The sequence below is a fragment of the Sander vitreus genome, chromosome 3 (assembly GCF_031162955.1).
Source record: "Sander vitreus isolate 19-12246 chromosome 3, sanVit1, whole genome shotgun sequence".
In the NCBI taxonomy this organism is placed as follows: domain Eukaryota; kingdom Metazoa; phylum Chordata; class Actinopteri; order Perciformes; family Percidae; genus Sander; species Sander vitreus.
This window is the reverse complement of record NC_135857.1, coordinates 19381622-19396938: the sequence shown is the minus strand read 5'-3', so window position 1 is coordinate 19396938 and position 15317 is coordinate 19381622. Positions and strand designations below refer to the sequence as shown.

General features: G+C 39.8%; 1 protein-coding gene across 2 annotated transcripts in view; it reads right to left on the bottom strand.

Annotated features, from left to right (window-relative positions):
• The window catches only part of pde2a (phosphodiesterase 2A), a 159124-nt gene that overhangs the window by 12123 nt on the left and 131684 nt on the right, over positions 1-15317 (bottom strand). For both annotated transcript variants that reach the window (XM_078246384.1, XM_078246385.1), the window contains exons 3-15: positions 12800-12889; positions 11208-11296; positions 9376-9485; positions 8387-8442; positions 8071-8130; positions 6872-7025; positions 6173-6225; positions 3587-3661; positions 3449-3490; positions 2724-2792; positions 2492-2622; positions 185-296; positions 49-88 (exon numbers count right to left, since the gene is read on the bottom strand). In XM_078246384.1, coding sequence (XP_078102510.1) covers positions 49-88; positions 185-296; positions 2492-2622; positions 2724-2792; positions 3449-3490; positions 3587-3661; positions 6173-6225; positions 6872-7025; positions 8071-8130; positions 8387-8442; positions 9376-9485; positions 11208-11296; positions 12800-12889 — 1081 coding nt within the window. The remainder of the gene's footprint in view (positions 1-48; positions 89-184; positions 297-2491; positions 2623-2723; positions 2793-3448; positions 3491-3586; positions 3662-6172; positions 6226-6871; positions 7026-8070; positions 8131-8386; positions 8443-9375; positions 9486-11207; positions 11297-12799; positions 12890-15317) is intronic.

The window sequence follows — 15317 nt, the reverse complement described above, 5'->3', positions numbered from 1 at the left end:
TTGTCCTGCAATGTTCTTTCTTCACTGAGACAGACAGGCAGAACATACCCAAGTGTGTGAAGAGATTCTTGGCCACTTGTAAGAGCGCCTGTGTGGAGAAACAGTGGACACGAAAAGTTCTTTAACTTCATGCATATTTATGTGTATTTGTAACGGTGAGTATGTGTGTGGGCATGTGCAGTACCTGGCACTCCACTTTGAGTTTCTGTTCTTTCTGGAAGGCCAAAGTTGAAGTGAGGACCGTTGAAGTGTAGCAGAAACAGTGCTGGATTGCATGCTCATCGGCCTCTGTGTGTCTGCGGCGGAGAACACACACACACACACACACACACACACACACACACACACACACACACACACACACACACACACACACACACACACACACACACACACACACACACACACAATTGGAAACTGAATATCTTTGGATGTTTTTTATCTTGGGCTTTAGAAAACTGTCACATATTTTTCACAATTGTGTTTTAAAATGAAACTACCCAACATTTTATAAAGCTGTTAAATCACATCACATCAATGAATAGTAATATTCATGAAAAGTAATATTCCAATAATACATATGTAATGAATGTAACACTCTGGAGCCATTTTGCTTAAAGGTCCAATGTGTAGGAATTTCTCCCATCTAGCATTGAGTTTGTGAACGGGCAACACAGATTTTGATAATGAACAACTAAACACGTTACACACTGGACCTTTAATGAGTACTTTTACTTTTGATACTTAGTTTTGCTGCACTTTACTTTAGTAATTAAAAGATCTCATTACTTCTTTCACTACTGCATTTTATAGCTCAAACAATTAATTTGGGTAAATAATCGGTAGATTAATTGATAATGAAAATAATCCTTAGATGCAGCCCTATAAGAAAGTCGCGATGCATAATTATTGACTAAAATAACACTAAAAATGTGTAGGAATGAAGTTATAATGTAATATGTCTAAATGACTGAAAATAGAACCAAACCCTGGTTTCCTGCAGGTGGTGAACGTGACTGTCTTTCCTTTAAAATTAGATGACATGAGAACTTGACAGCATTAGGCAGACAAATGAAGACTGATCAATGAAATTATCTGCAGTGACCACCATGATGCTGCTAATTGCCTGCAGTTCTCTCTCTTTGCCTACAGAGGGCAGTGGAACATTATTGTGTTAATGTCCAGGGCTTTATTTCCCTGAGCATCCCAGGAATCCTAGCAAAGGAGGCAGGAGTTGACCTGAGCCTGGAAAAGACCTGGGAAGCTCAATTTAAGGGCAATTAAGTTCATATTCTTAATACTCTTGAGTAAGAGAGTAAATTCTTACACTGCTGCTTAGGGTACAGTTTTATTATGTGATCATTATTTTTGTGGTGCACACGTCACTCTGTAATGGTTAGTGTATATTGTTCTTATCTGCTGGTGCCAAAACTGAGTTATGGACCTGTTACTGGTGTCACAAAAGTGTCACAATAGGTTTTCATGGGTCTGTGTCCTAGGGTAAGAGGCTATTTTACACGTTCAGGAGGCCAGGCAGAGTGAAGTTTGAATAAACTGTGCATGTGAATATGCAATCTATATTTATCTTTGAGATATATGTTTCTACTTAAATCTGGATGATTGTGCTTGGAGCAAAGGATAGATTTATCACATTTTATGCAAAGTTGCGACCATAATCCTGCTGCTGTTACTATGGTAATGAGATGCCAGACTTGTCATCAGTGCTTCTGGCAGAGGGAGATATTATAGGACATGATCCCTTATTATCTATCTTAGTCCTTAGAAAGAGAGAGAGAGAGAGAGAGAGAGCATGCAAAAATGAGGGATTGTACTGTATGTGAGCGCAAGCCTGTGTGTGAAGTGTGTTTTGGGAAAAAAAGAGATAAAATACATTAATCTCCCAGCACTTTAACATAAGTAGAGACATGCTGATTGACAAGGAGATGGTGGTAGATACATGGATGGATGCGTGGGTATATATATATATATATATACATATAGATAGATACAAACACTTCCAGAATGTTACTTAAACAAACACACAGACACAGCTGGAGTGCATTTCTGTATTCGCACGCAAGCCTGGACGTCATGAGGGAGCTTGGTTAGCAGCAGATTTCACTGGAAACAGAACAAACTCTCCGCTGCTATAAACTCAACAAATCTGAGCTGTTGAGCTTAACCAGTCAGTCCTACCCATCCCAACATTTCTGTAAGCCGCTGTCAGATATATCTTTGTATCTACCATGAATCAGGGCTTCTGGAATTAGCAAAAGCCAAATCATCTTCAGAGTGACATCCCAGCATTTTAAATATACTTCAGCAATAAGCCAGTTGAGTTACAGTGATTTTACTGTACAGGTAGGCTAAGAGGTTAAATTTTTTTATTTTTACCATTGGAACTCATGAAATGGTTCAATGTGATCTTATAATCACAAAAAGGTTAATAATAGCTTTTAGTGTAAACACAGTCCTTCACATACATACATACCTCTGCCCACCCTGCTTGTTGAAGGCGCACGCTAGCGCCACCACCTGACCGGTGGCCCTGCTGGTCACTGGTACACAAAGCATGGATGAGATCTCACAGCTCAACATGCTGGACAGCTGTCTACGCTCCTCCTGAGAGGAAGAGAGGCAGAACAATCTGTTCAATATGATGGCATAATAGATGGAAAGATAGGTAAGACAGAAAGACAAAAAGAAAAAAAATGTCTTCTTACAGCACTGATGTCCTGAAGAGTAATTGACTTCTTCTTCTCTACAACCTGACCAAAGCGTCCAAACATCAGCTGAACACAGTAGGAGGAAGATAAAGAAAATGAGTGTAATGTGGGTGAGAGACAAAAGGAAGCAGAATTGTTGAGCGAGTCCCTGGAGAATCTTTTAGGGCTAAAATATATAAATAAATGTTGTTATTTCTGAGTGAGAGTCCCTTGTTAAATTAGCAGAAATAACTTATCTATGGTGTGTTTTTCTACTATCAACATTTTATACATTATATGGTCTGGGGTACACGGTCTATCTTATCTTAAAGCCTGTTAAAAAATGCCATGTCTGCAGCACCAACAGGGACAGGAGACTTAAAGTGACCCGAAGGAAGTGGTTACTTGCCCAAATATCTTCATTATAACCCTTGCCAGGGATTATAAAAGATTACATGTGGGAGTTATTCTATCGTGTCAGTGAAAGAGAACTACATGCAGGGTTACAACACTTGCATTAACAGTATGCTTGTTAAAAATTGCAACAAACCTCCCTCAGTGTATCTGAGTGTACATGGCCCTCAGTGTAAGAAACACAAGTGAATGAATGAGCGACTGACTTAATGAAGGCATGATTTACTTAACAGGGAACAAAGAACACAAACAAACCAAAAAATGCAAATAATGACAGAATTCATTAATGCATATTCATATGAATAAATTCTTGTGTTTGTTGGCCTCACCGGAAAGCTGATCTCCTCCTCCAGGACTTTGTCTCCAACTACCTAAAGGTCACAAAGCTCAAAGCTTATTCATTAAGTCATTGCTAAAATGGTTGATGGCATTTATTTGTGTCATTTTGTGTGCGTGTGTGTGTGTACCTGGCAGAAAACCTGGTGGTTGTCCTCAGACACCAGCAGCAAACAACAACACTGCGACTGAGTCTGCTGCTGCAGCTGAAGGAGAACACAAACACAATATCAGTCCTGATATAGAATCACAAAAAAACTCTCTTTATCAGACTCAGTCATATTATTTTTAAAGTCTCAATTCAAGGTTTTTTGGAGCATTGTTGAGATCAGAGGGCAGTGGAAATCAACTGGGGCTAGGGTGGGGCAATATTTCAATATTATCTTCATTCAAATATCTCACACAATCAATCTGGAATAAATATAGAGTTTTATCATACTAAAGGATTTATTCAACTGTGATTTAATATCATTTTTAGAATGAACAGCTTTACATTTATATACATTATCATACATATTCCCATTAATATTACATTCTTCACCTTCACAACTCATGATCATCTCTTTATAAGTAATCAACATTCATACCGTGTAAATAACAGAAAATACATCAACATGCTGTGATTATAACACAAGATCATTCTTTGAATGTGAAATTCATAAACGCAGAGACACAGTCACATATAGGTGTCTGTGTGTGTCTAAATTAAGGAGTGTGTATGCACTCAGCGTCTCTCCTGCTGTGCTCTATAAGACCTGCAGAGTTGCAACCAATTTTCTGCTGCTATCTGTGATGAGAAACATCTCATTCATAGACTGGAATTCACTCAAAGGTTGGAAGACACATACACCTGTATGCATGACGCAACAATTACTGTAGGTAGACAAGCTTATACATGACACCACACACACACGCATGCAAGCATGGACGCACACACACACACACACACACACACACACACACACACACACACACACACACATAGCAAGCAGCTGCACCCACATTTAATAAACCCTCCACCCCCTTTTTACCCAAATACAGTTAATCCCATGAGAGCCGCCCCAAGCACTTCCCGACAAACTGACGATTCCTCAGAAGCAACAATCTCCCGCGTCTTTTCCTCCTTTCCTCTCTCCTCCCTCTTCCCCCCTATTTTTTACAACTGTAACAATAAATAGGCGAAAGAAATCATGTCAGTCTCAATACGTTTTAAAACCCCTGCAGCCTTTTGCACCACCACGACTTCTCCCTCTGCCTCTCTCTTCCTTCAGATACAGGAAAAATACTACAATTTCAGGGTTAGAGGCATCAAAGACTGGTGTTTTACATGCAGGCTGCACTGCTGCTGCGCTGTTGTTTGATCCTTTGGATCTAGTCCTGCAGCGTCAAGGTAGCGGGGAAGGTCAAGTTGGCAATAACCATTTTCACAGAAAAATACCCCCATTTTTTAAAAGGAGCACATTGCTTTAAACAAATCTTGATAAAGAGTTTATGTCCCCACACACCCGAAAGATATTTATGTTTTCTGCTGCAAGAGGACACTGATCAGTGCCGTTAAAAGTAAATGATGTCTTCATTACTATAATAGAAAATGACAAGAAAAATGAGAAAAAGGTGAAAATGAGCTTCTGATTATGCACCAGAGTCCCTTTAATTAAGTAATAATTTAAGAAAAACAACCAACTTTTTAACTACTGAGTGCTTAAGCTGCAAATGGTATTTGTAAAATGATTTTCACATAATTTTTCTTCTCGTCTTGTCTTGTTTAATAAGTAAAACAAATACTGAGAAATTCCCAGACTTTAAAAAACAAGATTAGTCATAGTGATAATCAACTAGAGATGAAATATATTTTGAATACCTTCAGAAATAGACTTCCTTGACATAAAATACAAGTAACGATTGTTTTCAATATCAATTCATCTACACATTATTTTCTAGATTACAGTAAACATTTAATCGTTTGGTCTATAAAATGTCAGAATATAGTCAAGAACAACAAGATCAAATTTTCAAATTGCTTATTTTGACCAAAACTCAAAGATATTCAGTTTGATAACACACTAGACGAAGAAAAGCAGCAACTCCTCGCTGGAACCAATGAATGTAAAGTCCTTGATATTTGATGGGGGACAAACTCTGGCTTAACTTGCTCTGCTTTACGTTTAAGTCCTTCATGGTCAATAAGTAGTATGAAAAAAGTATCACAAGTATGTGCGTACTTCCATTAAGGTTCGCTAAAGCTCTGTTGGACTTTGTCCCTTTGATGCAGTATATCCTTCAAATCTCTCTCCTCTCTCTTGCTTAACCCCTCTCTAGCTCATATTTTCTTTATCAGTGAATAATTCCATACATTTAAATAGTTGTTTCTGCACATACAGTAGCTGATATCTGCTCTCTCTGTCCTCACTCAAAGCTTTTCCCTCACTGCAATCAATCATTACACCTCTCCCCCTTCTTCCTTCCTTTTTACAGAGAGTCTATCATTTATATGTAGGGGGCATACTATGGGGAGTCTGATAAAGCACTTGAGTGATAAAAAGCTTGTGGTATAGGTAATGACAGGAAGAGGGGAAAAAGTCACTGGGAAAGATTTCATGTTTTGCATGTGCTGTACGTCTTGAACAGTATGTGTTTGTGTGCGTGTGCGCGTTTGTGTGTGTGTGTGTGTGTGTGTGTGTGCACGAGGGAGCATATAAATGATCTCAACCACTTACATAATTGATGACTTTGAGCTGGAGAGAGGCTGCATCAAGGTCAAAGAGCTCACCTGAAAGAGAAAAGGGAGAGAGAGTGATGGGAGTAAAAACCAGAGATGAGCAAGGGCAGATTGGCGTTAAGGAAGACCGGGAATGCAGAGCATGTACACAATGGACAGAAAGAAAATCAGGGAAGGATGCACTGAGACAGGGAGGTCAGTGAAGGGTGAACAGAAACTAGCCAACAGAGGGTATAATAATGAAGACAAGACAGGGACTGCAGATAAAGAGAGAAGGAAAGACAGACAAGCAGAGAGGCGAGGTAGAAGCTGGGTGAAAAAAAACTCGTATTTGTTGACAATTACCAAGTAGTAAACAACGTTGATGTATGTGTATATGCAAAGGAACGGCGTTAGCGAGTCCACTTCGATTATGCATGAGATTTTGAACAGTGTTTTTGCAAAGCGTTCTGTTTTCACACAGGAGCTGTCACACATTCCTTGTGCCACTGACTAAATTCATAGAGCTTTTTATCCAGATAGGGTTACTCTATTAACATACCTCACCTCATATAGGTGTGTGTGTAATTATGTCTGCCTCACAGTTTTGTGTTTGTATACACGAGGTGTAGGAAATGTAAGATGTATGAAAGTTTTTTTTATTGTATTAGTATAATATATTAGTATATTTTATTATATTATATTAGTGTGTGCATACCACAGAGTTGCAGAATGTTGCGGTCCAGTTCGCAGTAGTCCTGGTCTGAGACGTTGAGTTGCAGCAGTGCATTGTGGGACTGTATGGGAGAGGGGCTGAGAGGAGGCCGGTAGGACGTCTGAATAGCCTGGACTCGTGTACACGCCACTGAGGCCTGTGACGTCATGCACGTATGCAGAAACACACACACCAGCACCAAAGTCAGTTGAGTTTAAAGCTGTGGTAGGCAATTTCTTTTTGGCATTATTGGGCAAAAATTCAAAAATGATCTTTTAGCTTATTGTAATTCAAGTGGTCTGAGAGAAAACTAGACTTCAGCATCCCTTGTTGGTTCTGTTTTCAAGCTTTAGATAATCTAGCCTGAGATGGGACTTTGGCCAATGACATGTCATTGAGAGAGAAAGCGTTCCTATTGGCTGTTCTGTGCATGCATATTTCCGTGTGATAGAGAGGGTAGAGGGAAAGCTGCAGAACAAGGTCTCACTCTACTTCAAATTGTAGTGTTTTTTTTTGCTTTCTACCAACTGCAGCTTTAGAGACAATCGTCAGATTTAATACTGTTTGATGCTTTCATCTGGTCCTTCAGAGAAACAGTTAAAGGATCTAAATGCTATTGAAGTAAACATCATCAGTCTTACACAGGAATCAATACTGATCATGTGAGTGTGAAGGCAACACACATTTTTGAGGAGATATAAAAGGACTCAATGACGGATTTTCTTCTATTGACAGTGAAAATGTATATCAAGAACTGAGGGGTGTTGACATTAATTTACTTAAGAAATGGAAACTGGCTTTCTGGATTTACAATCTCATAAACCTACTGAGGGGCTATTTTTTCAAATTGTTATTTAATAAAAGAAAGTTTTGCAGTTTTTGCCCTGTGTTAGCGGTTCACTGCTGTTTTCATGATGATATTCTTGCTTTTTATGTAACCTGTTTTTGTATATTTGCTGTAAGTGCAGCATTGTTTAAAGGCTGGCCATCTACAGGTACAGAATGTGTCTAGTTGTCATTGGATAACCAACAAACATAATGCCTTCTCATAAAGTATATAGGCTTTGTGTACTGTTAAAGGCCCTGTGCTGAAACGTGTTGGTTAAATAAAGTTAAAAAAGTATTTTTAGTAGGTCAGCTACTGTTGCCAAGTTCCTTTTTCACATTAGTGACCAAAACAGACAGAGAAAGAGACAGCTTACATGTTTCTCCAGCATGTTAAGATGCAGTTCATCCTGATCAGATAGTGGATTACAGCCCACCTGCAACACACACAGACATTTCAGTCCAGTCCAGTACATGACCTTGGCTGTTGCTGGTTGTGCTGCCTCTGTCGAGTTAATTTCATTTGTGAATGTTAAAGAAAACCAAATGAATTAAATTAATACATATATGTTATTGAACTGTAAATATCTACCTTTACATAAAGGAGGAGGTAATGATGTAATCAGTAGAGATTGCTTTTGTTACTTTGGTTTATTGAAACCCTATTGTATGTCCTTGAATATAAGGACTCACCAATAGAACAGCGATGGCCTTGTCCCGCTCCTGATCCAAGAGAGGAATGACAACAGCTAAAAGAAAGAAGGACAAACAAAAATAAAGAGAAGCATTGATAATACATAATGCATTGATTCAGACAAAATACACTCTTGGTCCTTTTATCGCCCTCCTTTAATTTTCTTTCCATGTCCTTGTCTCACTCCTGATCTTATTCTCACTCCATGTTCTAAAAAATATGCAGGGGAAATGAACATAGAAAAACATAACAATGTTTATTATTTTCTTTTCTTTTTCCTTTCCATTTGCTATTCTCACCGTTGTAGAGCAGATAGCAGATCCTGCAAACAGAATGACGTGTTTACCACATTGGAACCAAACTAACACAAGAACTACAATAACTCTTATTTCTGCAACTTTACGAAATGTTCAGTGGTATTTATTGATCCACAGAGTGCAGAACAGTCATGATTGTGTACTTTAGGATGTCTCCATGATTACATCCCTTAAGGTTATTCTCTTATTTCTGTTCTTAGATGAAAACAAAAAAATGTTAATTTTAAGAGGAATGCAGAGTCTGTTTATTGCAATCTATTCGAGCTTTTGCATTTTGTTCTCATCACAGACCTTTCATTGGTTTCTTTCATTTTGGGGGGGAGGGAGGTCTATGTCCAATTTTACTGCCCACGCGGCTCTATACCTATCCCTTGGCAATCATCATCTCTTGTTCACTACTTCTTTTTCTACCTCCTTTTGTTTATTTTTTCTCCCACGCTCTCACATCTCTCTGCTCCTCTGTATTCACATCCTCAAACAAGTGCGCGTGCGCACACACACACACACACACACACACACACACACACACACACACACACACACACACACACACACACACACACACACACACACACTCAGATGTTATGTTGGTCCATTTGTCTGTCCACCAGTATCATTCAAACCCTTGCTACACCCTTCAACATACACACATACTGGAACACCGCACAGACCTCTTCTATGTGCTGGTAATGGTGCTGCGAGGCAGATTCTGTATTTCTCTGGCAGTTCAGACAGAGGAAGGCCGGCACACTGACATCGCTTCAGCTGGTCGGCGATACTCCTAAGACAGAGAGACACAAGTTGAGTTGGACTCATGTTTCAGAAAGACAATAACCTCAAGCACATCAGTCAGGGTGAGAAACAGAGAGACAGTCTGTCAGACACTGGGGAGACAAAGAGGAAGAGGAGATTTGGAAGACAATTGGAGCAAATGGAAAAACATTCACCAGCATTACTAAAACAGACCCGTTGTGTAGAGTAACCAAAACATGTCTGAATGAAACTATTATACATTGTGAACCTATATGAACTCAATACAGCTGTTTTTGTGTGTGTGTGTGTGTGTGTGTGTGTGTGTGTGTGTGTGTGTGTGTGTGTGAGTTACAGTATATTTAATACAGAGGGCAGCTCTCTTATGCTAAAATATGAGACATTTGTTTATTCTGGACTACTACTACTACACACACACACACACACACACACACACACACACACACACACACACACACACACACACACACACACACAGTCTGTAGTCTCATAGTCTGCAGGCAGCACTGACAAATGTGTGTGTGAGCATGTGTGTGTGTGTGTGTGTGTGTGTGTGTGTGTGTGTGTGTGTGTGTGTGTGTGTGTGCATACTTTATGTGTGGTCTGTGCTCATGTCCTCGCGTATAAGCAGTTTGTGTGTGAGCCAGTGTTTGTGTGGCAATGAGGTGTTGCAAAAAGGGTTATTGTCTGACAAACAGACAGTTTCATATATTATGTAGTATTGGTTTTTGCCGGAGTCTGGGCAGCAGTAGCACACGGGGTCATAGAGCTTCAGAGAGCACTTAAGAGAGGAGAGGATCAGCGTGTCTCACTGAGGGACCCCGGGTGCTGTCACCTCGGCTATTAGCCCTGTGACGCTTCCACAGGGAGATGGATTGAAGGTGAGAGAGGAAGAGGAGCAGCAGGGAGAGAAAAGGGGTGGGGGTGGGGGATAGATAGACTGAAACACTGCTGGCTTAGTGCTTCATTGCTCTTTGGGGAGAGAGCAGGCTGACAGGAAAAAAAGGGCAATGACAGACTGATGCAGTGAGGTGGGAAGGTGGGATAGCAGATGAATAGAGAGGGAAAGAGTTTTTCAGAGACAGGGATAAGAAGGGGGAGAAGGGAGATAAAGTGAGAGTTTTAATGAAGAGCAAAAGCAGTGGGGGATGAGAAAAAGTAAGAAGTTGTAAAAATTAGAGGATAAGAGAGATGGAGAAAGTCCTTGTGTGTCTTCATGATGAGAGTCTGTGACACTCCTGTCTCTATGTTGATCATGTGATTTTGGGCTGAGCGGCTCATATTCATTTAGGTGACACCAGCTTTTCATACAGAAAAAAAACACTGTGTCTGTTTCCCCTCTTATCAGCTATCCCTTGTTCTATTGCGAAACATCTGCACATCTCTCTGCTACTCTGTATTCACATCTTCTTTTTTTTTTTTTTAAAGATTATTTTTTGGAGCTTTTTTCCCTTTATTAGAGGGTGGATAGATATGAAAGGGGGGGAGAGATGGGGAATGACACGCAGCAAAGTGCAGCAGGTCGGATTCGATCCCTGCGAATGGAGGACTCAGCCAACATGGGGCGAACTCTCTTACTGTATTCACATTTTCAAACAAGTGCACACACGCACACACACACACACACACACACACACACACACACACACACACACACACACACACACACACACACACACACACACACACACACACACACACACACACACACACACACAGAGAGTAAACACACCTGATCTTTCCCTCCTGTGGCAGTTCATGTGGCGGGTCGTCAGATAGTAGCCTCGAACATCCCTCCAGCATGTAGACACATACACACTCCTGGAATAAAACACGGACACATGCACACTCATTTGCAATATTAATCAGATTTGAATTAATTAATTGAACAAGTGATGACCTTCATCCATTTGCAACAAGGCCTGGGCCTCTGTTTAATGGTCTTATGTCAGGGCAGAGACTCTGATTACAGTTTTTTTGTGTAATAATTTTTTTTAGTCGCTATGGTACTATTTTATCAATAGTATGGTGCAATGTTTCAAGACTCTAAGTACAAGACTCCCAACTGGTCATACTTGTAAATCATTAAATCTTGGATTCAAAGCAACTGATTCTTCTTTCATTTGGCTGGTAAACGTCTTTCAATACAAGACCAATGTTTCAACCACTAAGTTTCTGGTGAAATACAAGAAGTACATTTGTTAAGTCACCTAAACATATCATAGTGCAATTCTTTCAGTTAAGTTATTGTAACAATCACTTAGTCCAAGGAGCAAACAATGTAAGATACATGTTTCAAAATTACCCTTTGAAGTGCCAAAGATGATCTGTTTTCACATTACAGTAGGCAAAAATGTAACTGTACATTACCCATGAAATTCAACAACAAACTATTTCCATAATTCCTATCCCATATTCAGAAGTGTGATCAATGAAGACATCTTCCCCAATCATCAATGCAAGAAACTTTTACTGTATTGCAACATTACTATAAGGTTTTGTCTACTCAAATACTGTAAAAAAAACAACAACACTTTAACAGAACTGAAAGTAAATTGTTTACTGTAAATACAGTAAAGGTTTTCTGTAGTACACTCAACACTAATCTGCATCAATTCGGTATCTGGATTTGGCCATAAGTTGTCATCCACATCACAATGTATGTTTTCATAGTTCATGCACCTTGGGAAAAATCTTCTTGAATGTCAAATCCAAGCCTGACATTGGTCAGCAGTGATGTCATCACAAGCCTCATCCACACCGTTGTATTGTACACACTAATCGTTGCAGTAGTCCTTTGTGGCCCTGATGGTTTGCGCATTACTGTAAGTTACCAATGCTAAGGTTGTGGGTTCAAATCCCACCAAGGTTACAATAAAATCTCCCACCATAGGCTGGTGATACTGAAGTTTTGCCATACATGCAGTATATTGGGCAAATGTTTCATTGACTATCAGTTATTAACAATGAGCATAGTGTTAGAAAAAAGCATTTTAACAATAGAGAAGAAAATCCTATCCAAAGGTATGCATGTACTTTGTATGACCGTAGTGTATTTCAGTGTGAAACTGGTCTTTCTAGATGTTACAGAGTCAATGTCAGATGTACTTAGAGTTGTGAAAAGAGGTACTTTTTGATGATCTGTTGGTTTATTTGTACATAAGGTAGTGAAATATTACCACATACTTGTGAGAATAGTACCATAGCCTCATAAAAAAAACACTGTAATAACAAGATGCTTTTAAGGTAACAAATCAAATAAATGTCAATTATGTTTAGCTGTTTGTGCAAATGTAGAGTTTGCGTGTGTGTCTGTGCAAATACCGTGCTGGGTAGCAGCTCCTGTATGCTGTCTCGGAGGACTGCTCGAAGCGAGCATGCGTCGACAACCGCTGCCAGCCGCAGCAAAGCATCCTGGGGAAGGAGACAAACAGATGCTGTGATATCTGTTTGGTTGTTTGTTTACTATCTCAATATGCGCCTCCAAAAACCTGAGGCCTTGGCTATAGTTTTTTTTTTGTGTGTACAAGATTTATGTTACAACAGCTCTTCCCCAGATATTTAGCTTGGCAGGCTGCAAGGCCTCTGAAACAATATTTAAACTGTGCCACACTGCGTAACACATAGCAATCTGTGCTTGTTGGAGGCACAAGTGAGGCACTTAAACTGAACTGAACTCAAACATCATCAAGGATTACTGGAGTTAGTTTTGCTCTTCAGGACACTGAATGCAGTTGTTTCATTTTGGAACTGTGAAAACCAAGAACTTGACAAAAATAAGTTGGTTATTCATAAAATGAAACAGCAAATGGCGGTGCTACTGGCAAAAAAAAAAAATCATTTTTACAAATTACACAACAGATACAATATTTACTTTCTTCTCATTGCTGCATTCTTTGAAGATTGGATAAAATCACTTAACTTGGAGGAAAGGGGTGGTTATATTAATCAGTCTGATCAAATTTAACAACACTATGTTTTATCTCTTTTGAGTTTGATCAAATAACTTCTCACATCAGTTTTCACTGCACACACAAATCCTAAAGACAGACAAGCATAGGATATCATCACAGCTGAAACAAACCAGATGGATGTCACTCCTCTTCAGATTAAAAGCTTGAGTATGCTGGAAACAAACTAGTCTAAACTAAGTGTTATCCAACCACGTAAAAAGCAAGAGTGTGCAAATCTTTTCCAAGTGGCTACACTTAAATGCGGGGCAAAATCTGGTTGTAAGAGAGGCACGAGAGATGATGAAGTGTACATATGAAGATAATGGAAAGTCACGATGCTGCATGATAATGTTGTAAAAAGGCAGAAGTAGTTGTGTGAAATATGTAAAAGGAGAGCTTGAGAGAGATGTTCAAACCCTTCCTACATTGGCCTACTACGCACAGCCGGCCAATCTGATCTGAGATAACAGCGGAGCTTATATCTGAAAGTCATGCGAGATTGAGTTTGTGCTTCAAGGTTTTTTTATGTTTTCACGTTCCACAAATTTTACAAACAGGCAGTGGCGGCCTGAAGCCCATTTCAAGAGCTAATGTGGGCTCTGCCTAGAAATTCATACTATAAGAATGATTACACTCTGTGTGCAGTCCACTTAAATCCCTACCAGTTCCACTTATCACACAGCATTATTATTACATGTAGCCACAGTCTAAAGACAGAATCCTAGCAGGACTTTAAAATCTGATCAAAGGGTAGAAAAACACTGGGAGAAATAGCAGAGGCTTAAGATGCTGCAGCTTTTAAAACTATGTACTGAATATGAATGGGAAATGTTGAAAATATTGCCTGTGCCAGATCATACTCTTCCAGTTGTTCTGACAAAGCTGTCACACAGCCAAGCCGGAAGGAAGAGCATCTTGTTCCTTCCTTCAGTGTACAATACAACAATGGTACTGCAAGCTGCGTCTGCTGGTGGACTTGATGTTCTACTGAGGGTGTCCATCGTCACCCACTCTTTTATTTCTCTCCTCTTTTTGACACCCTCTCTCTACCCCTCTATCCCCTGTCGCTCACTCACGGTCAGTATTGTGTTTGAGTGAGAGTAAACATGGAAGATAAGGGAATGGCGGAGTCGCTAGTGGGGGGGTGGGTGGGGGTCAAGGGGTGAGAAGAAGAGAGGAAAGGGAGTGATGCAGTGAGAGTGGAGAGTCATGTCATGCCTGAGCACTCCGTGTTGGTTATTACATATGATTAGATGATTAAATCATCTAATCATATGTAATAACTAAATTAAATGTGATTAGCTTTGATCACTCAATCAGCCTGCCAGAGTGCTGTTGTAATGAAGTTGGAGCTCTGCTCAGTGTATGAGCGCATGTGTGTGTTTGCATGTATGTGTGTGTTAGAGAAAGAATTTGAGAGTGTGGAATGCTTGCGCAAATCCCGATAAGTAATGTTTGATTGAAAGTAGATCTGAACAGCAGACAAACAACAAACGTCTCTGGCTCCGCATCCTCCCCAGTCTGCTGAAACCTGCCATCCTTTGCGTGTTTTTGTGTGTGTGCATTACTAGCAATAAGATGTATGAATGCATTGGTAAATGTCAATGTCTTATGACCTTTCGCAATCATTTCTTGCCTTAAACCTCAAACCATCTGTGATATGACTTTACCTGCTTCTCTACCCATCATCTCACACACACACACACACACACACACACACACACACACACACACACACACACACACACACACACACACACACACACACACACGACAAATCTGAATTTAGACAGAGCTAGTAGGCTGCTGTGGAATTTACCAAAAATCAGATATTCATATTATATTATACATACTTTGCTAATTCACTTCCATTTTGTTGCTGTCACGTT